Below are 26,356 nucleotides of genomic sequence, written 5' to 3'. Positions count from 1 at the left end.
CACTATTCACTCGTGCTGTACTAGTATATTACACTATACACTACACTATACACTACGCTATACACTAGTGCTGTGCTAGTGACGAATTGTCACGTTCTGTTTACGTGACAAACCTTACCAATTGGCCGTGTCGGGTGGTGGCGGTTTTAACGACACAACATTTATATACTTACGCGATCTAATCCAAAAAACTCTATTATGGATGATATTGGTCGCGAAAGCCTCCTACGCCTTAAACTGACGCGCTCCCTTTCCATGGCGATGCCCCCCCCCCCTGCTCGGCCGTTGGGACAAGAAACGCGGTCGACGCCCCCCCCTCCCCGCCACCAGCGTCGTGGTGATGGAGGGGGGCCCCCCCAGTACAAATTACAGAAGTACAAAAATTCCTGCCGCTATATCAACGGCAAAAGCTCAGGGCTGTGGCAGCACAACAACAACAGCGGCAGTCCCAGCGGTGTGTCGTGGTGTAGTGTATTATTGTTATTATAATGTGCAGTAGTAATCTCTCTCCCTAATCTCTCTTTCCCTAATCGCCCCCATTAACATTGTGAGACCTCCTATGCCAGTAACAAGATATAGTAATAGGTTTTCACCCTTTTATCTGGCACAAAAACTGACACCTTTATACGAGGGATCATGTTGCAAAAAACTGACACCTTTATACAAGGGATCATGTTGCAAACATGATCCCTTGTATAAAGGTGTCAGTTTTTGTGCCAGATAAAAGGGTAAAAACCTATTACTACTCCCCCATTAACACAACTGGACGTGCTTGCGTCCGGGGATGGAATTCCTTTCCAGCTCAGGCCCCGCCTGCTTGCCTATTGCCACATAAATAACCTCCTTGTTGTAACAGCTCTCTCGCTGGTTCAGCAGTAGCACTGCTGGATTATTTTTTTCCGCCTGAGGACGACCGCTTGTGTTGCGATCGAAACGTCGTGGTATCGTTTGAATTTTTTAAATTTTTCTACCTACGGGACTTTACCGAAATAACCAAAGAGTACAGTAGTATGTATGGAGAACTTTTTTCGCGCACCGTACGTAGCCAACCGCGCCAGTCGTGGGTGCGGGGGAAGGACAACAAACTAAACACAAAAAGCAGTTCTAACGAAATGAGTTTGTTAATCTAGTATAGTGGCTTCGTGTACAGTCGTGTAGAGGCGTGGTGAGTAGCATAGTGTAATATGCAGTTTGTCCATCTAGACGATTTAAAAGTGTATCGCCCCAGTGGCTTCCGAATATCGGAAGGAAGAGCGTTCCAGACGGCCGCAGAAGTGCATCCGAAAGCGCCGCGCGATGCGGTCACCGCCGTTTTCGTTCGATGGCTTCGCCAAAAGCCGCCGTCGCTGCGAGGATGTGCGGAGTTTGCGTGATGACGGTTCGTCGCTCCTTGAGACGAGATCAGCGAGCGAGGTGATTGTGGCTCACGTGTGGCCAGCACTTTGTGTGTTATGAGTGCGACCTTAAAACGACGTATTCGTTCAGGCAACGAAAAGCCGATGCAGCCAGCTCGACACGCGCTGTCGAATGTTGTACACGCTGCAGCTTGGTGATGGGTTTTTTTTTATTGTTTTCGTGATCCACCAACCGTCACTGCTGCCTTAACAGTGCCGGATTTGTGGGCTGTATTGTTGTCTGACTGTTGGGAAATGTGTATGTGATGTGTTTGCTTGGGGGTGACTAGTGGTGTGTGTGTGTGTGGATGGGTGTAGTTTTGTGTGTGTGTGTGGGTTTAGTTTTGTGTGTGTGTGGGTTTAGTTTTGTGTGTGTGTGGGTTTAGTTTTGTGTGTGTGCGCGTGTACGTGGAGTAATGTGCGTACTTGAGTGTGACTGAAGTGATGTTTGTGTGCATGGTTACCAGTGTATGGGTGTGCTCTTGTCAAGAAGGCCTGTTGGTGCATCTCCTGTGCAACTATGCACCGCCGCGTGTGTCACCGCCGCGTGTGTCACCGCCGCCGTGTGTCACCGCCGCGTGTGTCACCGCCGCCGTGTGTCACCGCCGTGTGTCACCGCCACGTGTATCACTCCCCTCCCCCCCCCCCGCCGCCATGTGCAACATTCATGCCCGCCACTGCCCCACATGTGCCACCACCGCGTGCCCTGCCCGTGCCCCTGCCTCACGTCTCACTTCCCCGCGTGCCACCGCCGCGTGCCACCGCAGGTGTGCCCCGGCGTGGGCGAGGGTGGCACCGTGGCGGTGCCGGAGACGCTGCTGTTTGTCTCCACGCTGGACGGCAGCATGCACGCCGTCTCACGCCTCACCGGCGCCGTCAAGTGGACCCTCAAGGAAGGTGGGCATGGGCTGGGCACCGGTGGGGGCCAGGGGGCACCGGTGAGCACCGGTGAGCACTATTGGGCGCCAGGGGGCACCGGTGGGTACTGGGGGGTGCCGGTGGGCACTGGTGTGCACTGGTGGGCGCCAGGGGGCACCGGTGGGCATCGGGGGGTACCGGTGGGCGCCAGTCGCCCAACAGCAAGAGGGGGCCTAAGTTTGAGTCCCGACTCAGTGACGATTATCTGAATTGGTCCTGGGCCTCCCCTAGGTCGACTGAGCCTCAAATTATTACCCAGTGCGGCCAAGCGTGGTGTTGGCCACCCACCTCCTCGTGTGCCGTGCCAGCCTTCATAGGTGCTCGCTAGCAGCACTTGCCCCGACAGCCTGCCAAAGGCTATACGAGGATCTTTGTCTTTGCTGTCTTACAGAGGCCGTGCTGCAGGTGCCCGTTCATCTTGCCGAGTAAGTGGCTCACCTCACGTCACCCCCTCGCGTCTCTCCACGTTTGTGCATCCCATGCCCGTGTTTCGTGTGCGTGTTGGACTTCTGTTCCACCGTACGTAACCAACCGTGCGAATCGGAGTTGCGGGGGGAAGGGCATCAAACTAAAACGCAAAAAGCAGTTTCAAAGAAACGAGTTTGTCAATGTAGACGATTTAAAAGTGCGCAGCTCCAGTGGCTGCCTATAACATCGGAAGGAAGAGCGTTCCAGACGGCCGCAGAAGCGCATCCGAAAACGCCGCGCGATGCGGTGACCACCGTCTTTGTTCGACGGTTAGAGCCATAAGCCCCTGCAGCGAGGATGAGCGGACTTTGCATGACGGACTACGCGCCATGTTTCCCAACCTTTTCAATAGCCCATGGGCACAAGTGATAAGTGAGGCCTAACACCATAGCAAAGCCTAGGGCCTTACCTGGTCACCCTACCGGCTTTGCATCAGCACTTCCAGGCCCACGAGAAACACAATTTGCACCCCTCGGCTTCATCTTTTGCGAATGAAATGCGTCCGGAGACAAACGCGTGTCGTGAAGAGTATTTGGCTGCGGCCATTAATTTCCACGTGATGATGATGATGATGCTAAGCCACTTCGTAGGGCTATCACTAGTAGCCAGGTCACTTCTGAAAAAGAGCAACACAGCTCAGTGGACTTTACCTGTTAAAATCAAAATAATTTAACTTAAGTTTTTAATTGGATATCCACACGTTCGGGTTAAGGTACGATGCAGACACAAGGACAGGAACCACCCACGAATGCCTTCTATAAATGCCCATGTGGTGATGCCGATGAGGACGATGGAGATGGGCCGCTTTTTTGGGCTTACCCATCGCGTGTGGCAAGGTCGCTTCTGAAAAAAAACGCAGATACAGTCGGTGGGCCTTCTTAACCTGGTAACAAAAACAAATAATTAAACAATCAAAGATCGCCGTTAAAGCGAAGGGAATTGCAGTGGACGTGGGCAGTAGGAAACTGCTGACAAGAGGCGAAACTCACTCGTGCCAGAGTGAAGGAATAGGCATGGGGTAGAGGAGCGGAGAGTGAGATGGAGCGGACCTCCCCGGGTGTTCGAAGTTCCGCGGCTGGGCCGGGAGCAGCTGGGAATACGGGAAAGAATTCCGGAGGCCTTGGTCCAGCTGTTTAGTTTATTGCCCCCCCCCCCCCCGCGCGCACCTCCGATTAGCACGGTTGGCTACGTATGGTGCGAAAGAAGTTCTACATACATACTTACTTCGCTATATACTACTATACACTACGCACACTAGGCACACTACACTATACACTACAATATACACTACACTACTATACACTGCACTGTACACTACTATACACTACACCAGGGGTCGGGAACCTTTTTGACTAAGAGAGCCATGAAAGCAAAAAATTTGGAAATTTATTTCAGTGAGAGCCATATAATATATTTTAAAAGTGAATTCAACTAAATGTCAGTATAATAAGCCTCTGAATTTATTCTTTTAAATAATGTTGTTATAACACTCACCATTAATGCGACTTCTGGTGCTGCATGGATTTGCTGATGTCTTTGTAGTCGGGTTGGTACTTGGTGAGGTTAAGCTTCATGCAAGCGTTGAGGCTTTCATCCGTTAAACGTGATCGTAGGTTGGACTTAATGTTTTTAAGATGTGAGAATGACTGCTCACATGCATACGTAGATCCAAACATGGTCAATACAGCAATACTCACACGCTGCAGTGTGTGGTATGTGACAGGAAGCGCGTTCCAAGTTTTGAGAATCAGCTGGTCTTCGGGTTGGAGTTTTTTCATTTCTGTCCACATGTGCTTGCTCGCCAACTCCGCTTTCTGTCGTGTGATTCTTTCCAAATCTTCATTCAGTGACTTGAACTTATTCACCCACATGTCTGAGGCCTTCAGGTCAGCCACTTCTGCTTCAAAATCTCTGACGGAGACACCAGGGATGTAATTCAGGTCGGCTGTGTTCAGTGAACACTCGTTTGGATGGGTGATGAACTTAAAAAGACGAGTGTGCTCACGAAATTCTCCAAAGCGTGCTTTGAAGGACTGTAGGAGACTGGATGTGCAGCCAGCTAGCTGGTGGAGATCAAGGTTTTGAATGGGCTCACTTGCTGTGCATGCATCTTTAAATTGGCTCAGTTTTTCAAAATGTAGTAAACGACCTGTTTCAAGATCCGTGATGAAAAGCTCCAGCTTGTTTTCAAAAGCAAATACAGCTTGTTGAAGGGATAACACTGTATTTCCAATGCCTTGCATTTTCACGTTGAGCTGGTTCAGATGTTCAGTCAGATCTACGAGATAGTAAAACTTGAGGAGCCACTCGGTGTCGGCTAGCTCAGGATGCCCGACGCCTTTCATTTCAAGGAAAGTCCGGATTTCGTTCAGGCAAGCCGCAAAACGGCTAAGCACCTTCCCTCTTGACAACCAACGCACATTGCTGTGCAAAAGCAGACCAGGATAGTTATTTACAACTTCATCCAGCAGTGTTTTACACTGGCGATCATTTAAGGCTCGGGCAACAATAAAGTTGATCACACGAATGACCAGCGACATCACTTCGCCAAACTGCCTGTCACACATCTGAGCACAAAGTGCCTCCTGGTGTATAATGCAATGGAAACTTAGGATGGGTCTATTTTCATGTTCACGGAGAAGCGCCACAAATGCTTTGTTTTTCCCCACCATACACGGAGCACCATCAGTACACACTGAGAGAAGTTTATCCATAGGTAGACTTTTTTCTTGAGCAAACTCCATGAAAGACTTGAATAAATCCTCACCTCTTGTGGACCCTTTTAATGGCAGAACAGCAAGACTTTCTTCGCGCAGTGTGTCACCAACAGCATATCTTGCAATCACGCTGAACTGCGACAAATGGCTCACGTCTGTTGACTCATCCAAAGCCAGAGAAAAGAACGGCGCTGCATTTATGTCCTTCACTTGCGTTTCCTCCACTTTGTTTGCCATCACGATGGTACGATCATGAACAGTTCTTGCCGACAGAGGCATGTCTTGTATCCGTTTGATTATCTTGTCTTTGTTCGGAAGATCATCAAAAAGTTCATTGGCTACATCCAGCATGAACGTTTTAGCATACTTGCCATCTGTGAATGGTTTTCCGTTCCTCACTATTGCTAAAGAACCAGCAAAGCTAGCCGAATTATAGTCACCTTGCCGGGTCCATACGCGGAGTTGCTGCTGGCTAGCTTGCACCCTGCTCAGCTCTTGGCACGCTTTCTTTCTGCTGTCTCCCGCAGGGTATTTTGATGCAAAGGTAGCGTGGCGCGTGTCGAAGTGCCGCTTTACATTCGACCGTTTCAACGATGTAATTTTGTCATTGCAAATTAGACACACCGCAGAACCCGCTCTCTCCACAAAGGCGAATTCTTCGGTCCATTCGTCCTGAAATGTACGATACTCGTCGTCTTTTTTTCTTTTCGCCATCTTCTTCGTCGAAGGGTTAGCTTTGAGCTAATGACCGAGCAGACGCAGTCTCAGACTGATTCAAAAGGGGGCGTTTACCTGTTTTACCCAGCAACGGCAAACGTAGGCCAGTATCATCCAATTAAAATAATGGACAATTGCTCCTGCAGCCCTGAACAGGACATGCGCAGTGAAAAATCGATGGATGGATTAAAACAAGTGAGAATATTTTGTTTTATCTGCGAGCCATATGCAATCATCAAAAGAGCCACATCTGGCTCGCGAGCCATAGGTTCCCGACCCCTGCACTACACTATAAACTACAATACACTACACTATACACTACATTCGTATACAGCACACTGCACACTCCACCACTATACTATATTAAAAACAAATTTCTTTAGAACTACTTTGTGTGTTTAGTTTGTTGTCCTTCCCCCACAACTCCGATTAGCACGGTTGGCTATGTACGGTGTGAAAAACGTTGTACATAAATACTACACTATACACTACTATACACGACGCACAGTATGCTATACACTACACTATAATTACTATACACTACTATACACTACACGAACTACATTATACACTACAGTATATTACTATACACTACACTACGGCACTATACTATATTGAAAACGAATTACTTTAAGAACTGCTTTTTGTGTTTAGTTTATTGCCGTTTCACCGTGCGTCCAAGTTCAACGTACATACATATACATACCACGACAACAACAGCAGCAGCCACCACCACGATGGCGACGATGGCGGCGACGACGATGATGACGACGGGCCACGCGTGTGCACGTTTTTACCTCCTTGTTCTGTGTGCGCCCAGACCCGCGTTTCTGCCGGACCCTAGCGATGGCAGCCTCTACACGCTCGGGGGGAAACACGGCGAGGGACTCGCCGTGAGTGGCTCACCCTCACGCATCCTCGCTCCTCACCTCACGTCGCTCACCGCCCTACACCCACCGCCCTACACCCACCGCCCTACACCCACCGCCCTACACCCACCGCCCTACACCCACCGCCCTACACCCACCGCTCTACACCCACCGCTCTACACCCACCGCTCTACACCCACTGCCCTACACCCACCGCCCTACACCCACCGCCCTACACCCACTGCCCTACACTCAACGCTCACTGCTGGACCCTCACCACTCCTCTCCCCTCACTCCTCAACGCTCACCACTTACCGCTCTACCCTCACCAATCTACCCTCACCGCTCTCCCCTCTACCCCGTCCCCCGCTCTCGGTCTGTGCGTCGTGGGGAGTGACACGAGACCCTCGCTTAAATGTACCCGTCATGCCGTGCGTCCCCTCCATGCCGTGCGTCTCCGTGATGTCGCGTGTCGGTGCCATGCCGCGTCTCTCCACCATGCCGCGTGTCAATGCCTTGCCGCGCGTCTCCGCCGTGGTGAGCAGAAGCTGCCATTCACCATCCCGGAGCTGGTGCAGGCGTCTCCGTGCCGCAGCAGCGACGGCGTGCTCTACACCGGTACGCGCCGCACGCCGGCCCTCGCGCCGGGCCTGGTTGCTGGCTCACGTTGTTTTTTCCTTGTTCTCGTCGTCGCAGTGGTCGTCGTCGTCGTCGTTGCAGTTGTAGTTGTTGTTGTGGTTGCTGTTGCCGGTCCGTGTGTGACGGAGTCGACGTGCTGTTATTGTTATTGGCGTGGTTGGGGGGCGCGCGTTGACCCCGTGCTCGTTGACCCCGTGAGCATTGACCCCGTAAACATTGACCCCGTGTAGGCAGGAAGGTGGACGCGTGGTACGTGGTGGACCCCACCACGGGTGAGAAGCAGCAGACGCTCACCACGGCCGTCCCCGTCAACGTGTGTCCCTCCTCACCACTCCTCTACATCGGCCGCTCTGGTACCAAACCGCACAACACACCACACAACACACCACACTATACACCACACTATACACCACACTACACACTACACTACACACCACACTGCACACTACACTATACACCACAAAACACACCACACTACACACCACACTGCACACTACACTATACACCACACTATACACCACACTATACATCACACTACACACTACACACCACACTGCACACTACACTATACACCACACAACACACCACACTACACAACCACACTACACACCACACTACACACCACACTACACACTACACACCACACTATACACCACACTACACACCACACTACACACCACACTACACACCACACTACACACCACACTACACACCACACTACACACCACACTACACACCACACTACACACCACACAACACACCACACTACACACCACACTACACCCACACTACACACCACACTATACACCACACAACACCACACTATACACCACACTCTACACCACACCACACAACACACCACACTACACACCACACTACATACCACACAACACACCACACTACACACCACACTACACACCACACACCACACTACACACCACACTACACACCACACTACACACCACACAACACCACACTATACACCACACTCTGCACCACACCACACAACACACCACACTACACACCAGACTACACACCACACAAGACAACACACCACACAACACACCACACTATACAACACACCACACTACACACCACACTACACACCACACTACACACCACACAACACACCACACAACACAACACACTATACACCACGCAACACACCACACTACACACCACGCAACACACCACACTATACACCACACAACACACCACACAACACACCACATTACACACCACACAACACACTACACACCACACTATACACAGTGTATGGGTCTGCATCGAGTACATGGTGAGACAGTGTGTCTGTGTGTATCTATCTGTCTGTGTGTGTCTTTGCGTAGAGTACACGGTGAGACACAGTGTGTCTGTGTGTGCGTCTGTCTTTGTGTGTGTGTGTCTGCGTCGAGTACACGGTGACGCACAGTGTGTTTGTGTGTGTGTGTATCTATCTTGTCTGTGTGTGTCTGCGTCGAGTACACGGTGAGACACAGTGTGTCTGTGTGCGTGTGTCTGTCTGTGCATGTGTCTGTGCGTAGAGTACACGGTGGCGCACAGTGTGTCTGTGTTTGTGTGTGTGTCTTTGCGTAGAGTACACGGTGACGCACAGTGTGTCTGTGTGTGTGCCTGTGCGTAGAGTACACGGTGACGCACAGTGTGTCTGTGTGTGTATCTATCTGTCTGTGTGTGTCTGCGTAGAGTACACGGTGACGCACAGTGTGTCTGTGTGTGCGTCTGTGTCTGTGTGTGTGTCTGTGCGTAGAGTACACGGTGACGCACAGTGTGTCTGTGTCTGTGTGTGTGTCTGTGCGTAGAGTACACGGTGACGCACAGTGTGTCTGTGTGTGTGTGTCTGTGTGTGTGTCTGTGCGTAGAGTACACGGTGACGCACAGTGTGTCTGTGTGTGCGTCTGTCTGTGTGTGTGTCTGTGCATAGAGTACACGGTGACGCACAGTGTGTCTGTGTGTGTCTGTGTGTGTGTCTGTGCGTAGAGTACACGGTGACTCTGTACGACACGGCGACGCGCGAGGTGCGTTGGAACGCCACCTACTACGACTACTCGGCCAGTCTACCCGACGTGGAGGCGCAGCAGCAGCACTGTACAAACTACACACTCACTCTCACGGCAACGTCACAACGCGACATCGTGTTGCCAGAACGTACAAAGTCCACTCGCTCACTCTCACTCTGCAGAACAGGGGGAGAGGCATCATACCAACACCACTCATTCTCACTCTACAGAACAGGGGGAGAGAGATCATACAAACTCCTCTCACTCTACATAACAGGGGTACAGAGGTCATACAAACTCCACTCTCTCACTCTGCAGAACAGGGGGACAGAGATTATACAAACTCCTCTCACTCTACATAACAGGGGGAGAGAGATCATACAAACTCCTCTCACTCTACAGAACAGGGGGAGAGAGATCATACAAACTCCACTCACTCTCACTCTACAGAACAGGGAGAGAGAGATCATACAAACTACACTCACTCTCACTCTGCAGAAAAGGGGGACAGAGAGATCATACAAACTCCACTCTCACTCTACATAACAGGGGGAGAGAGATCATACAAACTCCACTCACTCTCACGCTTCAGAACAGGGGGAGAGAGATCATACAAACTCCACTCACTCTACATAACAGGGGGAGAGAGATCATACAATCTCCTCTCACTCTACAGAACAGGGGGAGAGAGATCATACAAACTCCACTCACTCTCGCTCACCCACAGACACACTCACGCAAAGATCCCCCTTAAGTGCTGTTAGCGAGTAGCAGCGCCTATGAAGGCCGGCACGGCGCACGAGGTGGTGGGTGGCCAGCACCACGCCGGTGTTGGTGCCGCCGGGTCCGTAGGGCATCGCGCAAAGCGCAGCGCCGCCACTCCGCAAAAAACGCACGCGCACTTACGCACGGTCGAGTGTCGTTACACCCTCGCATTATCGGGTCGCGCTCAACACACACAAGGCGCTTGCCGCGAATGAACCACCGTGCCTTGCCGATCTCGTCAAGGAGCGTAAACCATCGTCACGCGAACGCCGCTCATCCTCGCAGTGGCGTTAGGCGAGCGATTGAGCAAAGACGGTGGTGGTCACCGCATGCGCTTCTGCGGCCGTCTGGAACGCTCTTTCCTTGAGATATTAGGAGGCCGCTGGAGCTACGCACTTTGAAATCATCATCATCCCGATGGATAAACTTTCCCTGCACCTTCGATACACTACACTGCTATACACTACACTATACACTACTATACGCTACACTACTATACGCTACACTACTCTACACTACACTACTCTACACTACACTATACACTACTACACACTACACTATACACTACACTACACACTATACACTACACTATACACTACACTATACACTACACTATACACGACTATATACTACACTATACACTATACTATACACTACACTATACACTACACTATACACTGCACTATACACTATACACTACTATATACTACACTATACACTACACTACTATACACTACTACTATAGACTACACTCTATACTGCTATACACTACACTACTATATACTACACTACTATATACTACACTACTACATACTACACAACTATACCCTACACTATACACTCCACTACTATACACTACACTATACACTTCACTACTATACACTACACTATACACTCCACTACTATACACTACACTATACAATACACTACTATACACTACACTACTATACAATCTACTACTATACACTCCACTACTATACACTACATTACTGTACACTACACTACTATACACTACACTATATACTACACTACTATACACTACACTACTATACAATCTACTACTATACACTCCACTACTATATACTGCACTATACACTACACTACTATACACTACACTATACACTACACTACTATACACTACACTACTATACACTACACTACTATACACTACACTAATATATACTACACTATACACTACACTACTGTACACTACACTACTATATACTGCACCATACACTACACTACTATACACTACTGTACACTACACTACTATACACTCTACTACTATACACTCTACTACTATACACTACACTACTATACACTCTACTACTATACACTCTACTACTATACACTACACTACTATACACTCTACTACTATACACTACACTACTATACACTACTATACACTACACTACTATACACTACACTATACACTACACTACTATACACTATACACTACACTATACACTACACTACTATACACTACACTATACACTACACTACTATACACTACACTACTATACACTACACTATACACTACACTACTATACACTATACACTACACTATACACTACACTACTATACACTACACTATACACTACACTACTATACACTACACTACTATACACTACACTACTGTACACTACACTATACACTACACTACTATACACTACACTATACACTACACTACTATACACCACACTACTATACACTACACTACTATACACTACACTACTATACACTACACTACTATACACTACTATACACTATACTATACACTACACTACTATACACTACACTATACACTACTATACACTACACTACTGTACACTACACACTCCAATTAGCACGGTTACCTACGTACGGTGTGAAAGAAGTCAAACACACGCACATGCATGCTCGGCAGGCCCCCTCGCGACAACGCAGGCCGCCTTCCCCCCCCACGTCCCAACCCACCCGCGTCTCGTGCCCCCCCCCCCTCCCCCGCTCGTAGCGCTGGTGCACTTTGCGTCGAGCGGCGACGGGCTGGTGGTGTCGGTGGACGGCGACACGGGCCAGGTGGCGTGGGCCCGCGACTTCGGCTCGCCGGCCGTGGGGCTGTACGCGTGGAGCGGCAGCGCGCTGCGCCGCGTGGCGCGCACCGCCGTCGCCGCCGAGACGCTGCGCTTCCTCACCTTCATGTCGGGCGACGCGGGCCGCATCACGCGCTGGAAGTACCCCTTCCCGCTGGGGCCCGCCAACACCAAGCTGCTGTGAGCGAAGCACGGCAGCGGCGCACACGCGGCAGGGCACACGGCACACGCAGCAGTGAACACAGCAGCACACACAGCAGTGTACACAGCAGCACGCAGCAGTGAACACGGCACACGCAGCAGGGCACACCGCACACGCAGCAGTGTACACGGCAGCACGCAGCAGTGAACACGGCACACGCAGCAGTGTACACAGCAGCACGCAGCAGTGAACACGGCACACGCGGCAGTGAACACGGCACACGCAGCAGTGTACACAGCAGCACGCAGCAGTGAACACGGCACACACAGCAGTGAACACAGCACACGCAGCAGGGCACACCGCACACGCAGCAGTGAACACGGCACACGCAGCAGGGCACACCGCACACGCAGCAGTGAACACAGCACACGCAGCAGTGAACACGGCACACGCAGCAGTGCACACAGCACACGCAGCAGTGCACACAGCACACGCAGCAGTGTACACGGCACACGCAGCAGTGAACACAGCACACACAGCAGTGAACACAGCACACGCAGCAGTGAACACGGCACACGCAGCAGTGAACACAGCACACGCAGCAGTGAACACAGCACACGCAGCAGTGAACACGGCACACGCAGCAGTGAACACAGCACACGCAGCAGTGAACACAGCACACGCAACAGTGAACACAGCACACGCGGCAGTGAACACAGCACACGCAGCAGTGAACACAGCACACGCAACAGTGAACACAGCACACGCGGCAGTGTACACAGCACACGCAGCAGTGTACACGGCACACGCAGCAGTGAACACAGCACACACAGCAGTGTACACAGCACACACAGCAGTGAACACAGCACACGCAGCAGTGAACACAGCACACGCAGCAGTGAACACAGCACACGCAGCAGTGAACACAGCACACACAGCAGTGAACACAGCACACACAGCAGTGAACACGGCACACGCAGCAGTGAACACGGCACACGCAGCAGTGAACACAGCACACGCAGCAGTGAACACAGCAGTGTACACAGCACACGCGGCAGTGCACACAGCACACGCGGCAGTGCATGCAGTGCAGCAGCGCACGCAGCAGCTCACACAAATTTACAGGACAAGATATGTTTTCGTGCGCGATTGGGTCAAGCGTTGATTCAATCGAAGCCCGACTCTGCCGCTGATGAGACGCTGAATGTCGAAACCGGCGCAGAGTTTTGTTCGTCTTGAATCAATGCTGCCGCTGAAATGCTGCACTCCCAGGAGGCCGTGCGTGCGGCTGATGGGACGTGTAAGATGCCTTTCGTCTGCCCCTTTTGTTTAGTTTGGGACGGAGCCGCCCTCCCGCACGCCCTTTGCATCGCCTCTCAACAACACGTTTCAGAGGGCACATCGGCCGTGCCGGCCCTCATCGGTTCTACTCGCTAGCAGCACTTGCCCCAGCAGTCTGTCAAATGCTATATGGGCGACCTTTGTCTTTGTGTGTGTGCAGACCGACCCTGTACGTGGGGAAGTACTCGCGCAGCCTGTACGCGTCGCCCTCGCTCGTCCATGAGGGCGTGTCTGTCGTGGTGAGCCTCGTCGCTCACCATCCCCGCGCTCACCCACCCACCACCCGCTCGCCCACTCTCTCACCCACCACCCGCTCGCCCACTCTCTCACCAGCCCCGCCCACCCACCCACCACCCGCTCGCCCACTCTCTCACCCACCACCCGCTCGCCCACTCTCTCACCCGCCCCGCCCACCCACCCACCACCCGCTCACCCACTCTCTCACCCGCCCCGCTCGCCCACCCTCTCACCCTCCCCGCTCGCCCACTCTCTCACCCGCCCCGCTCGCCCACCCACCACCCGCTCACCCACCCTCTCACCCGCACCCGCTTGCCCACCGGCTCGCCCACCCACTCGCCTTAATTCCCACCCACGTTCTCACCCACACACGAACCGCCACATTTGTTGCTCACACGCGCACACTCAACCACGCACGCTGCGTGTGTCTCGCTCTGCGTGTGTCTCGCTCTGCGTGTGTCTCGCTCCGCGTGTGTCTCGCTCTGCGTGTGTCTCGCTCCGCGTGTGTCTCGCTCCGCGTGTGTCTCGCTCCGCGTGTGTCTCGCTCCGCGTGTGTCTCGCTCCGCGTGTGTCTCGCTCCGCGTGTGTCACGCTCTGCGTGTCTCGCTCCGCGTGTGTCTCGCTCTGCGTGTGTCTCGCTCCGCGTGTGTCTCGCTCCGCGTGTGTCTCGCTCCGCGTGTGTCTCGCTCCGCGTGTGTCTCGCTCCGCGTGTGTCTCGCTCTGCGTGTGTCTCGCTCCGCGTGTGTCTCGCTCTGCGTGTGTCACGCTCTGCGTGTGTCTCGCTCCGCGTGTGTCTCGCTCTGCGTGTGTCACGCTCTGCGTGTGTCTCGCTCTGCGTGTGTCACATGCGCTGCGTGTGTCTCGCTCCGCGTGTGTCTCGCTCTGCGTGTGTCTCGCTCTGCGTGTGTCTCGCTCTGCGTGTGTGTCACGCGCTGTGTGTGGCCTTAACATGCACATATCCTGGCCCAAGCACCGTGACGTCACCGCCACTTAGTGGCGAATAGCGGTTGTTGTTGTGAGTGTCACGCATTGTGTGTGTGTTTCACGCTGTGTGTGTGTGTGTGTCACACGCTGTGTGTGTGTCACACGCTGTGTGTGTGTCACACGCTGTGTGTGTGTCGCACAGCCGAGGGGCCGGCCCCTGCCCCTGCTGGAGGGCCCCGTGCCGGACCATCTGACGTCGCCCGTATCGGGGGATGAAGGCCATGAGTGTGAGATCACCCCCAGCACCGATGTCAAGTACCCACAAGGCACCGGGGCTGGCGCCCGCTCCCATCTGCAGTCCAACCATTGGCTGCTCATCGGTCAGGGTCGTCGCACGCACGCACACACGTGCACACCTCCAATTGGCACGGTTGGCTACGTATGGTGCGAAAGAAGTTCAACATGCATACAAACAAAGACAGATCCCCCGTATAGCGTGCATCTATGAAGGCCTTAACGGCACGTGAGGGGGTGGGTGGCCAACACCACGCCCGACCACCTTTGTCTCCCCCAGTGGCGATGTTTATACATCGCACCAGGCACTCATTTGAGGCTGAGTCGACCTAGGGGAGGCCCGGGACCGATTCAGATAATCGTCACCGGTGTTTGTCGAGAGCAGGAGTCGAACCCGGTTCGCCAGGTTCGTAGTGCAGCGTGCTAACAGCTACACTACCGCTCCCCACTACACACATACACATACACCCGCACACACACACACACGCATGTGGCCTACACCCCGCTCGCACGTGGAGCGTCGCTCCATCTTCCCGTGCACCATCCCAACCATGCCCTGCTCCCCCCCCCCTCCGGACCCTCCCCTCCCCCCCCCCCCCCCCCCCCGTGTATGACCACGCCGCAGGGCACCACGAGCGCCCGCTGCCGGCGCACGGCGAGCTCCCCAACGGCCTCCCCGAGCGCGCCGCCGCATCCGGCACCGTCATCCCCAGCGCCGGCGCTGGCGGCGGCAGAGACGGTGGCGCGGAGGGCGGCGATCGATACTCGTACACGCCGGTGCGTGGCCTCCGTGGTGGCGGTGTAAGAGTGGTGGTGGTGTTGTTGTGGTGGTGGTGGTGTTGTTGTGGTGTTGTTGTTGTGGTGGTGGTGGTGGTGTAAGAGTGGTGGTGGTGTTGTTGTGGTGGTGGTGGTGTAAGAGTGGTGGTGGTGTTGTGGTGGTGGTGGTGGTGGTGTAAGAGTGGTGGTGTAAAGATAGTGGTGGCGGTGTAAGAGTGGTGGTGGTGTTGTGGTGGTGGTGGCGGTGTAAGAGTGGTGGTGGTGTTGTTGTGGTGGTGGTGGTGGTGGTGTAAGAGTGGTGGTGTAAAGATAGTGGTGGCGGTGTAAGAGTGGTGGTGAAGATGGTGGTGGTGTTGTTGTGGTGGTGTGAGAGTGGTGGTGTGAGAGTGGTGGTGTGAGAGTGGTCGCAGTGTTGTTGTTGTGGTGGTGGTTGTGTGGGAGTGGTGGTGTAAGAGTGGTGGTGTGAGAGTGGTGGTGAAGATGGTGGTGGTGTTGTTGTGGTGGTGTTGTTGTGGTGGTGTGAGAGTGGTCGCGGTGTTGTTGTGGTGGTGGTCGTGTGAGAGTGGTCGTGTGAGAGTGGTGGTGGAGATGGCGACGGTGGCGGTGGGGTAATTGACGACGACGATGTTCGTGTTGACGATGGTGTAAGTGCCGGTGACGATGGTGTATGAGGTGCTGCTGTTCTTATGCCGTCATGCAGCCACTCATCTTACCAGTCGTCTCGGTCAGTCAACCCACGGTACCTGGGTCTGTCCCGTGACCTCCCGCCAGCCACAATTCACGTGGCCTTAAAGCGCACCCGGCCTGGCACACGCGCCGCGGCGACGTCACCGCCGCTGGGCGGCGAACGGCGGCCGCTGCCGTTGTCATCGTTGTCGTGCGGCCGTCCCCTAGGACCCCGGCGGAGACCCCTCGCCCCCCGAGAGGGACGCCGGTCGGGGTGGCGGCGCCCGGGGTGACGGGCCGGGCCCCCCGCCCGCGGCGGGCCCCCCGCGACCCCCCCACGAGCCCCCCCCCGCGGTGTCGAGGGACGTCGCCGTGCTGCTGCTGGGCTCCGTGCTGCTCGCGGGATGGGTGGCCTTCCTCGTCACCTACCCCAGGGTCGGCCTCCCCACGCGTCTACCCGGTTTTATTCAATAGAGAAACGCATAAGGATACGCATGTATACGTAGAGATACACATACGTAGAGATATACATACGTAGAGATACACATACGTAGAGATACACATACGTAGAGATACACATACGTAGAGATACACATACGTAGAGATATACATGTACACAGAGCGATACTCGGACATACTCATAGCGTTATCAGGCCCCTTGAGACATTCGTGGAAGGTGCCTTACAAGTAAATGATTTATTATCAGACGGTGCAGCAGCAGCGTGAGCAGCGCCAGCAGCTTGAGGAGCGCCTGGAGGAGCGCCTGCAGCTGCTGGCGCAAGCGCAGGCCTTGGCCCTGGCGGCGCCCGGCTCCCCGGCTCCGTCACAATCCTCCTCCTCCACCTCCTCGTCGTCCGCCTCCTCCTCCTCGTCGTCGCGGCTGCTGCCCCGCTCCCCGGGGGGCGGAGAGCGGCGCCCCACCGACTCACCCCGGCACCGCTTGAGCCGCTCCTCAGGGGTGCGGCGCCCTGCGTGACCCCTCCCCCCACGTGACCACCACCCCCCCGCGTGACCCCTGGCGTGACCCCCGGCGTGACCACCGACCCCCCACCCCCGCGTGACTCCCTCTCCGCGCTTCCTCACTGCCATGCTGCTGCCTTCTGTGTGTGTGGGCGTGTGCTGCGCCCTGTGTGTGCGTGTGTGGTGCTGCGCCCTGTGTGTGCGTGTGTGGTGCTGCTCCCTGTGTGTGCGTGTGTGGTGCTGCTCCCTGTGTGTGTGTGGTGCTACTCCCTGTGTGTGTGTGTGTGGTGCTGCTCCCTGTGCGTGTGTGGTGCTGCTCCCTGTGTGTGCGTGTGTGGTGCTGCTCCCTGTGTGCGCGTGTGTGGTGCTGCTCCCTGTGTGTGTGTGGTGCTACTCCCTGTGTGTGTGTGTGTGGTGCTGCTCCCTGTGCGTGTGTGGTGCTGCTCCCTGTGTGTGTGTGTGTGGTGCTGCTCCCTGTGTGTGCGTGTGTGGTGCTGCTCCCTGTGTGTGCGTGTGTGGTGCTACTCCCTGTGTGTGTGTGTGTGGTGCTGCTCCCTGTGTGTGCGTGTGTGGTGCTGCTCTCTGTGTGTGCGTGTGTGGTGCTACTCCCTGCGTGTGCGTGTGTGGTGCTGCTCCCTGTGTGTGCGTGTGTGGTGCTGCTCCCTGTGTGTGCGTGTGTGGTGCTGCTCCCTGTGTGTGCGTGTGTGGTGCTGCTCCCTGTGTGTGCGTGTGTGGTGCTGCTCCCTGTGTGTGCGTGTGTGGTGCCGACCTCTGTGCGTGCGTGCTGCTCCCTGTGTGTGCGTGTGTGGTGCTGCTCCCTATGAGTGTGTGTGCTGACCCTTGTGTGTGACCCGTGTGTGTGGTGCGTGTTGTGTGTGGTGCTGACCCGTGCGTGCGTGTGTGCGTGCGTGTGTGCTGCAGTCCGGACGCCTGCGTCACTCTGGCGGTGCCACGGCCCCCGGCGCCGTCGCAGAGGGGAGCGCCGGCGAGCGCGACGATGACGGTGAGGGCGACGCCACCACTCGCCGTCGACCGCCGTGTCGCGGTGCGGTGTGTTGCTGTGCCGTGGCGGTGTGGTGCGTAGAGTTGTGATGTGTTGCGGTGGTGTGGTGCGTAGAGTTGTGATGTGTTGCGGCGGTGTGGTGCGTAGAGTTGTGATGTGTTGCGGTGGTGTGGTGCGTAGAGTTGTGATGTGTTGCGGTGGTGTGGTGCGTAGAGTTGTGATGTGTTGCGGTGGTGTGGTGCGTAGAGTTGTGATGTGTTGCGGTGCCGTGGCGGTGTGATGCGTGTTGTTGTGATGTGTTGCGGTGGTGTGGTGCGTAGTGTTGTGATGTGTCGTGGTGTGTCGTGGTGTATGTTATGCGGTGCATGGCGGTATGACGCAGGGATGGTGGTGTGTTGCGCTTTGCTCTGCCGTCCCCCAATGCTGCACTGCCACCTGCTTCTGCTGCTGCTGCTACTACTGCTGCTACTGCTGCTACTGCTGCTACTACTGCTGCTACTACTGCTGCTGCTACTACTGCTGCTACTGCTACTACTGCTGCTACTACTGCTGCTACTACTGCTGCTACTGCTGCTACTGCTACTACTGCTGCTGCTGCTACTACTGCTGCTGCTGCTGCTACTACTACTGCTGCTGCTACTACTACTGCTGCTACTGCTGCTGATACTGCTGTTGCTACTACTACTGCTGCTACTACTACTGCTGCTGCTACTACTACTGCTGCTACTGCTGCTGATACTGCTGTTGCTACTACTACTGCTGCTACTACTACTGCTGCTGCTACTACTGCTGCTGCTACTGCTGCTGATACTGCTGTTGCTACTACTACTGCTGCTACTGCTGCTACTGCTGCTACTACTGCTGCTACTACTGCTGCTACTACTGCTGCTACTACTGCTGCTGCTACTACTGCTGCTACTGCTACTACTGCTGCTACTACTGCTGCTACTACTGCTGCTACTACTGCTGCTGCTACTACTGCTGCTGCTGCTGCTACTACTACTGCTGCTGCTGCTGCTACTACTACTGCTGCTACTGCTGCTGATACTGCTGTTGCTACTACTACTGCTGCTACTACTACTGCTGCTACTACTACTGCTGCTGCTACTGCTGCTGATACTGCTGTTGCTACTACTACTGCTGCTACTACTACTGCTGCTACTGCTGCCGCTCCCCAGACGAGGAGGGCGAGGAGGAGGGCGAGGAGGGCGAGGAGGAGACGCGTGTGGGCAGCATCTCTTTCTACCCGCGCCACGTGCTGGGCCACGGTGCCGAGGGCACCATCGTCTACAGGTGGGGCCGCCGGCACCACAACCAGCGGCATGGCGGCCATCGTCACAACAGCCATCGTCACAGCAGCCATCGTCACAGCCATCGTCACGGCCTTCATCACAATCATCGTCACAGCCATCTTCACAGCCGTCTTGACAGTGCGTGTGCGTCCGTGTGCGCGTCTGTACGTGTGTGTACGTGTGTGTGTATCTGTGTACGTGCGTGTGCGTCTGTACATGTGTGTACGTGTGTGTGTGTATCTGTGTACGTGCGCGTGCGTCTGTACACGTGTGTACGTGTGTGTGTGTATCTGTGTACGTGCGTGTGCGTCTGTACGTGTGTGTACGTGTGTGTATTTGTCTACGTGCGTGTGCGTCTGTACGTGTGTGTACGTGTGTGTGTACGTGTGTGTGTGTGTATCTGTGTACGTGTGTGTGTGCGTCTGTACACGTGTGTACGTGTGTGTGTGTGTATCTGTCTACGTGCGCGTACGTCTGTACGTGTGTGTGTGTGTGTGTATCTGTCTACGTGCGTGTGCGTCTGTACGTGTGTGTACGTGTGTGTGTGTGTATCTGTCTACGTGTGTGTACGTGTGTGTGTGTATCTGTGTACGTGCGTGTGCGTCTGTACGTGTGTGTACGTGTGTGTGTGTGTGTGCGCGCGTATCTGTGTACGTGCGCGTGTGCCGCCGGCGCCAGGGGCCGGTTTGACGGGCGCGCCGTGGCCGTGAAGCGCATCCTGCCCGAGTGCTTCAGCTTTGCGGAGCGCGAGGTGCGGCTGCTACGCGAGTCGGACGAGCACGCGCACGTCATCCGCTACTTCTGCACGGAGCGCGACCGCCAGTTCCAGTACATCGCCACTGAGCTGTGTGCCGCCACACTGCGCGAGGTGCGCGGAGCGGCCCCGGGGGTGCGGGGGGGGGAGATGCGGGAGCGAGGCAGACGCTGGACTCGCCCCAACAGTCTGTTAAGGCTATACGGGCGAGCTTTGATCTTTGCTGCTGTGTGTAATGCTGTGAGCGAATGTGTGATGCTGTGTGAAGCCGCGTGTGCTGCTGCTGCTGCTGCGTGTGCTGCTGCTGTGTGCTGCTGCTGTGTGTGATGCTGTGTGTGATGCTGTGTGTGATGCTGTGTGTGATGCTGTGTGTGATGCTGTGTGTGATGCTGCGTGTGATGCTGCATGTAATGCTGCGTGCTGTGTGTGATGCTGCGTGTGATGCTGTGTGTGATGCTGTTTGTGATGCTGCATGCTGTGTGTGATGCTGTATGTGATGCTGCGTGCTGTGTGTGATGCTGTATGTGGTGCTGCGTGTGATGCTGTATGTGCTGCTGCGGTGGGACGCAGTATGTGCTGGACCCGGCCTTCGAGCGGCGAGGCCTCGACCCCGTCACGCTGCTGCAGCAGACGCTGTCCGGCCTGGCTCACCTCCACTCGCTCAACATCGGTACGGCCACACCCCACGACACACCGTGCACCACACGCCGTGCACCACGCCCCACGCCACACCCCACGACACACCCCACGCCACACCGTGCACCACACCCCACGACACACCCCACGCCACACCCCGCACCACACCCCACGCCACACCGTGCCAGGCTCACGTCACGCCGTGCACCACACGCCATGCCACACCGCTCACCGCACTGTCATGGTCAACTGCACCGTGCCACAACGTGTGCCACCGTGCCACAACGTGTGCCACACTGCTGCGCGTTTGTCGCAGGGTCAGCCACACGCGTCACACCGCGTCACACCAGGTCACAGCAAGTCACAGCGCCAGGCTGTTGGGGCGAGTGCCGTTCGTGAGTAGCACCACCTATGAAGGCCGGCACGGCGCACGGGGGGGGTGGGTGGCCAGCGCCACGCCCAATGACCGCCTTTGTTTACCTTGGTGGCGATGTTTACTACACACCGTGCCAGGTACTCATTTGAGGCCGAGTCGACCTAGGGGAGGCCCAGGACCGTTTCAGGTAATCATCACTGGAGGCTGCCGTAAGCGGGAACCGAACCCGGGCCATCGGGCTTGTCGCGCAGCGTGGCGCTAACCGCTACACCACCGCTCTCCATACACTCACTCGCACACGCTCGCCAATACCCGGCAAATCCGCCACCACGCGATGGGAGACATCAACCACGGCGCCTGTGCCAGGCCAGGTGCACCTTGAAGCGTCGAAGGCTCCCTGCTGGCCGGATGCCACGGGCCCAGACCCAGGTGTCACGGGTTCACTCGCTGAGATGACTGGCAAATGCACCGCCTCTGTGCACCCTGCTAGCACCCTTTTACGAATACCCACACTGTGCCCCACCTCCCCTACTCCCCCCCTCTCTCCTCACCTAGTGCACAGGGACCTGAAGCCCCACAACATCCTGCTGTCGCTGCCCAGCGGCCACGGCCGCATCAAGGCCCTCATCTCTGACTTCGGCCTGTGCAAGAAGCTGTCGGCCGGCAGGCAGAGCTTCAGCCTGCGCTCGGGGATCCCCGGCACGGAGGGGTGGATCGCGCCGGAGCTGCTCACGCAGGACTGCAGCCCGGTGCGTGGCGCGCGCCAAACGCCAACACAGAGACCCGACGCTGCTAACCCACCGCGCCTCTCACCCCCACTACCCTCACCGGTGTCGGACTGTCTCATCGACGGGCTGTCTCATCGACGGGCTGTGTCATCGACGGGCTGTGTCATCGACGGGCTGTGTCATCGACGGGCTGTGTCATCGACGGGCTGTGTCATCGACGGACTGTCTCATCGACGGGCTGTGTCGCGGGGCGGGGCGGGGGGGGTGCACGCGACGGAGTGCGGTGTGAAGTCAACATCGCCGTTGGGGAGACAAAGGCGGCCGAGCGTGGTGCTGGCCGCACCCACCCCCTCGTATCACACAGTGCCGGTAGCCTTCATAGGCGCTTGCTGTTCGCCAACAGCACTTGCCCCAACAGCCCGTTAAGGCTACACGGGGGATCTTTGTCTTTGCCACTGCTGCGACGCGCTCCGCCTCTTGCCCCTGACACAGCCTGTTTCTCACACTCCGCCTCTTACACTCACCACGCTCTCTCACTCACCACGCACTCTCACTCACCACGCACTCTCACTCACCACACACTCCGCCTCTTACACTCACCACGCTCTCTCACTCACCACGCACTCTCACTCACCACGCACTCTCACTCACCACGCACTCTCACTCACCACGCACTCTCACTCACCACGCTCTCTCACTCACCACGCACGCTCACTCACCACGCACTCCATCTCTCACTCACCACGCACTCCATCTCTCACTCACCACGCTCTCTCACTCACCACGCACTCTCACCACGCACTCTCACTCACCACGCACTCTGTGTCTCACTCACCACGCACTCTGCCTCTTACACTCACCACGCACTCTCACTCACCACGCACTCCATCTCTCACTCACCACGCTCTCTCACTCACCACGCACTCTCACTCACCACGCACTCTCACTCACCACGCACTCTCACCACGCACTCTCACTCACCACGTACTCCGTGTCTCACTCACCACGCTCTCTCACTCACCACGCTCTCTCACTCACCACGCTCTCTCACTCACCACGCTCTCTCACTCACCACGCTCTCTCACTCACCACGCCCTCTCACTCACCACGCCCTCTCACTCACCATGCACTCTCACTCACCACGCACTCCATCTCTCACTCACCACACACTCCGTGTCTCACTCACCACGCACTCTCACTCACCATGCACTCTCACTCACCACGCACTCCATCTCTCACTCACCACACACTCCGTGTCTCACTCACCACACACTCCGTGTCTCACTCACCACGCACTCCATCTCTCACTCACCACACACTCCGTGTCTCACTCACCACACACTCCGTGTCTCACTCACCACGCACTCCATCTCTTACTCACCATACACTCCGTGTCTCACTCACCACACACTCCGTGTCTCACTCACCACGCACTCCATCTCTCACTCACCACACACTCCGTGTCTCACTCACCACGCACTCTCACTCACCACGCACTCCGCCTCTTACACTCACCACGCTCTCTCACTCACCACGCACTCTATCTCTCACTCACCACGCACTCCATCTCTCACTCACCACGCACTCCATCTCTCACTCACCACGCACTCCATCTCTCACTCACCACGCAATCTCACTCACCACGCACTCCATCTCTCACTCACCACGCACTCCGTGTCTCACTCACCACGCACTCCGTGTCTCACTCACCACGCACTCTCACCCACTACTCGTTCACCCCCCCCCCCCCCCCCAGACGTGTGCTGTAGACATCTTCTCCGCTGGCTGTGTGCTCTACTTCGTGCTCTCGGGGGGCCGCCACCTCTTCGGGGACCGCCTGCACCGCCAGGCCAACATCCTCGCCGGCGCCTACAGCATGGAGCAGCTGTCGCCCGACGAGCACGGTGAGCGCCAGCGCCGTCTTAACCGCGTGCCGGCGCCGTATTTACCGCACACCGGTGCCGTATTCACCCAGCGCCGTCTTCACCGGACGCCATTTATATAGTTGGGTGGCCGCGGCGGCGGCGGCGGCGTTGGTGGTGGAGGGAAGGGTTGGCGGATCACGTGTGGATGGGGTGTGAAACTTCCTCCCTTCTATCCGTGGGTGGGTATCGAGGAGGAGCCGTACCCCTGGCTCCAATAGGTAGAAAGCGGTACGGCAGAGCGTGTGGACTCGTCTCCGTGTGTTCCCATCTGTATGGGGATAGAGCGTTGCCCCCTCACGCAAGGCGTGGGTTTCTCCCCCCACGTGAATAATAAAACATCTTAAAATAAAAGCCCAATGCAGCAGCAGCAGCAGCGGCAGGACCCCTCTTGAACAAGTCATTATTATATTAAATATGTAATTTGAATGATAGTTGTAATTAATAGTAGTTAAGTCACGCGCGTGATGTGTGCATAACGAGTGTGCGCCCTGCGTGTGCGTGACACGTGCGCGCTCGTGTTTGACGCCTGCATGTGACGCGTGTGTGTGACGCGTGTGTGTGACGCGTGCGTGTGTGTGACGCGTGCGTGTGACGCGTGCGTGTGACGCGTGTGACGCGTGTCCCAGACGGCGCCATCGCTCGCGCTCTCATCGGGTCGATGATCGCGGCCGTCCCCGCCCGGCGTCCGTGCGCCGGCCGTGCCCTCAAGCACCCCTTCTTCTGGAGCCGCGAGAAGCAGCTCCACTTCTTCCAGGTGGCTCCCCTCCCCCCCACACCCCCCCCCCCCCACACACACTCCGTCTACCCCCTCCGCCTCCTCGCTTCACCCCCTCACCTCGCCCCTTCCGTGCGTGCCGTGTGCAGGACGTGAGCGACCGGATCGAGAAGGAGCCGCTGGACGCGCCGGTGGTGCGGGCGCTGGAGAGGGGCGGTCGCGCCATCGTGCGCGACGACTGGCGCTCGCGCATCACGCTGCCGCTGCAGATCGGCGAGTGGCGCCCGCACCGCCGACGCGAACCGCACCGCCGTAGCCCGGCCGCCCCCGACCTCCCGACGAGCCTCCTCCGCTCGAGGCCACGAGGGCCGCCGTTTGCTTCGTGCGTCCCTGGGTGTTGTGCGTCTCTGCGTCTCGTATCCGCATGGCTCGTGCCTCCGTGTTCCAAAGCCCTGTATCACCGTGTCTCATGTACCCGTCTCGTATCCCTGTGTCCCCACAGACCTGCGGAAGTTCCGGTCGTACCGCGGGAGCTCTGTGCGCGACCTGCTGCGTGCCATGCGCAACAAGGTGAGGCCGCACTCCGCCCGAGTAGCCACTCGCCGCGGGAATGTGGAATTTCCCACCGCTAGCTCGGGGCTCCGAACAGCAGGAGCGTCGGCAGCCTCCCCATGCAAACCCCCCCCCCACCCCCCCCACACCCCCCCACTCCCCCCACCCCCCCCACACCCCCCACCAGAGCCGCTGTTTGCCGCGTGTGTCCCTGGGCGTTGTCTTCGTGTCTCATATCACGTCAGAAGCGGCGCCACCATCGATCGCCCAAGCTCTGTGATCCCCTGTATGTAAGAGATGCTTGGCCAACGCATTTAGCGAGTGTTTGTTTATTCGTGTGTGGGAGGAGAAGGAAGGCCTCATGCTTGCCAGGGGAAGTTTCCCTCACTCCCGCCCCCCTTTCCATACAAATCGAAACTCGCCCCACTTGCCCCACCGCCACCGCCGGTTCTCCCTG

At 56.1% G+C, this 26,356-nt stretch overlaps 1 protein-coding gene across 1 annotated transcript in view; it reads left to right on the top strand.

Moving 5' to 3' along the window:
- LOC116955070 (serine/threonine-protein kinase/endoribonuclease IRE1-like) overlaps window positions 1-26,356 on the top strand; it is a 42,056-nt gene that overhangs the window by 14,513 nt on the left and 1,187 nt on the right. Inside the window, exons 2-22 of the mRNA XM_032976024.2 lie at window positions 2,162-2,291; window positions 2,704-2,737; window positions 7,035-7,107; window positions 7,629-7,701; window positions 7,953-8,075; window positions 9,721-9,828; window positions 12,499-12,757; window positions 14,221-14,299; window positions 15,424-15,601; window positions 16,141-16,292; window positions 17,187-17,393; window positions 17,665-17,916; window positions 18,840-18,921; window positions 20,100-20,214; window positions 20,892-21,081; window positions 21,538-21,637; window positions 22,535-22,728; window positions 24,464-24,611; window positions 25,259-25,386; window positions 25,497-25,620; window positions 25,850-25,917. Of these exons, the coding sequence (XP_032831915.2) occupies window positions 2,162-2,291; window positions 2,704-2,737; window positions 7,035-7,107; window positions 7,629-7,701; window positions 7,953-8,075; window positions 9,721-9,828; window positions 12,499-12,757; window positions 14,221-14,299; window positions 15,424-15,601; window positions 16,141-16,292; window positions 17,187-17,393; window positions 17,665-17,916; window positions 18,840-18,921; window positions 20,100-20,214; window positions 20,892-21,081; window positions 21,538-21,637; window positions 22,535-22,728; window positions 24,464-24,611; window positions 25,259-25,386; window positions 25,497-25,620; window positions 25,850-25,917 (2,817 nt within the window). The remainder of the gene's footprint in view (window positions 1-2,161; window positions 2,292-2,703; window positions 2,738-7,034; window positions 7,108-7,628; window positions 7,702-7,952; window positions 8,076-9,720; window positions 9,829-12,498; window positions 12,758-14,220; window positions 14,300-15,423; window positions 15,602-16,140; window positions 16,293-17,186; window positions 17,394-17,664; window positions 17,917-18,839; window positions 18,922-20,099; window positions 20,215-20,891; window positions 21,082-21,537; window positions 21,638-22,534; window positions 22,729-24,463; window positions 24,612-25,258; window positions 25,387-25,496; window positions 25,621-25,849; window positions 25,918-26,356) is intronic.

The sequence above is a fragment of the Petromyzon marinus genome, chromosome 58 (genome assembly GCF_048934315.1).
Source record: "Petromyzon marinus isolate PM22_M1 ecotype Great Lakes invasive population chromosome 58, UKy_Petmar_22M1.pri1.0, whole genome shotgun sequence".
NCBI lineage: Eukaryota > Metazoa > Chordata > Hyperoartia > Petromyzontiformes > Petromyzontidae > Petromyzon > Petromyzon marinus.
The sequence above is the reverse complement of the archived record's forward strand: the minus strand, read 5'-3'. Positions and strand labels throughout refer to the sequence as shown.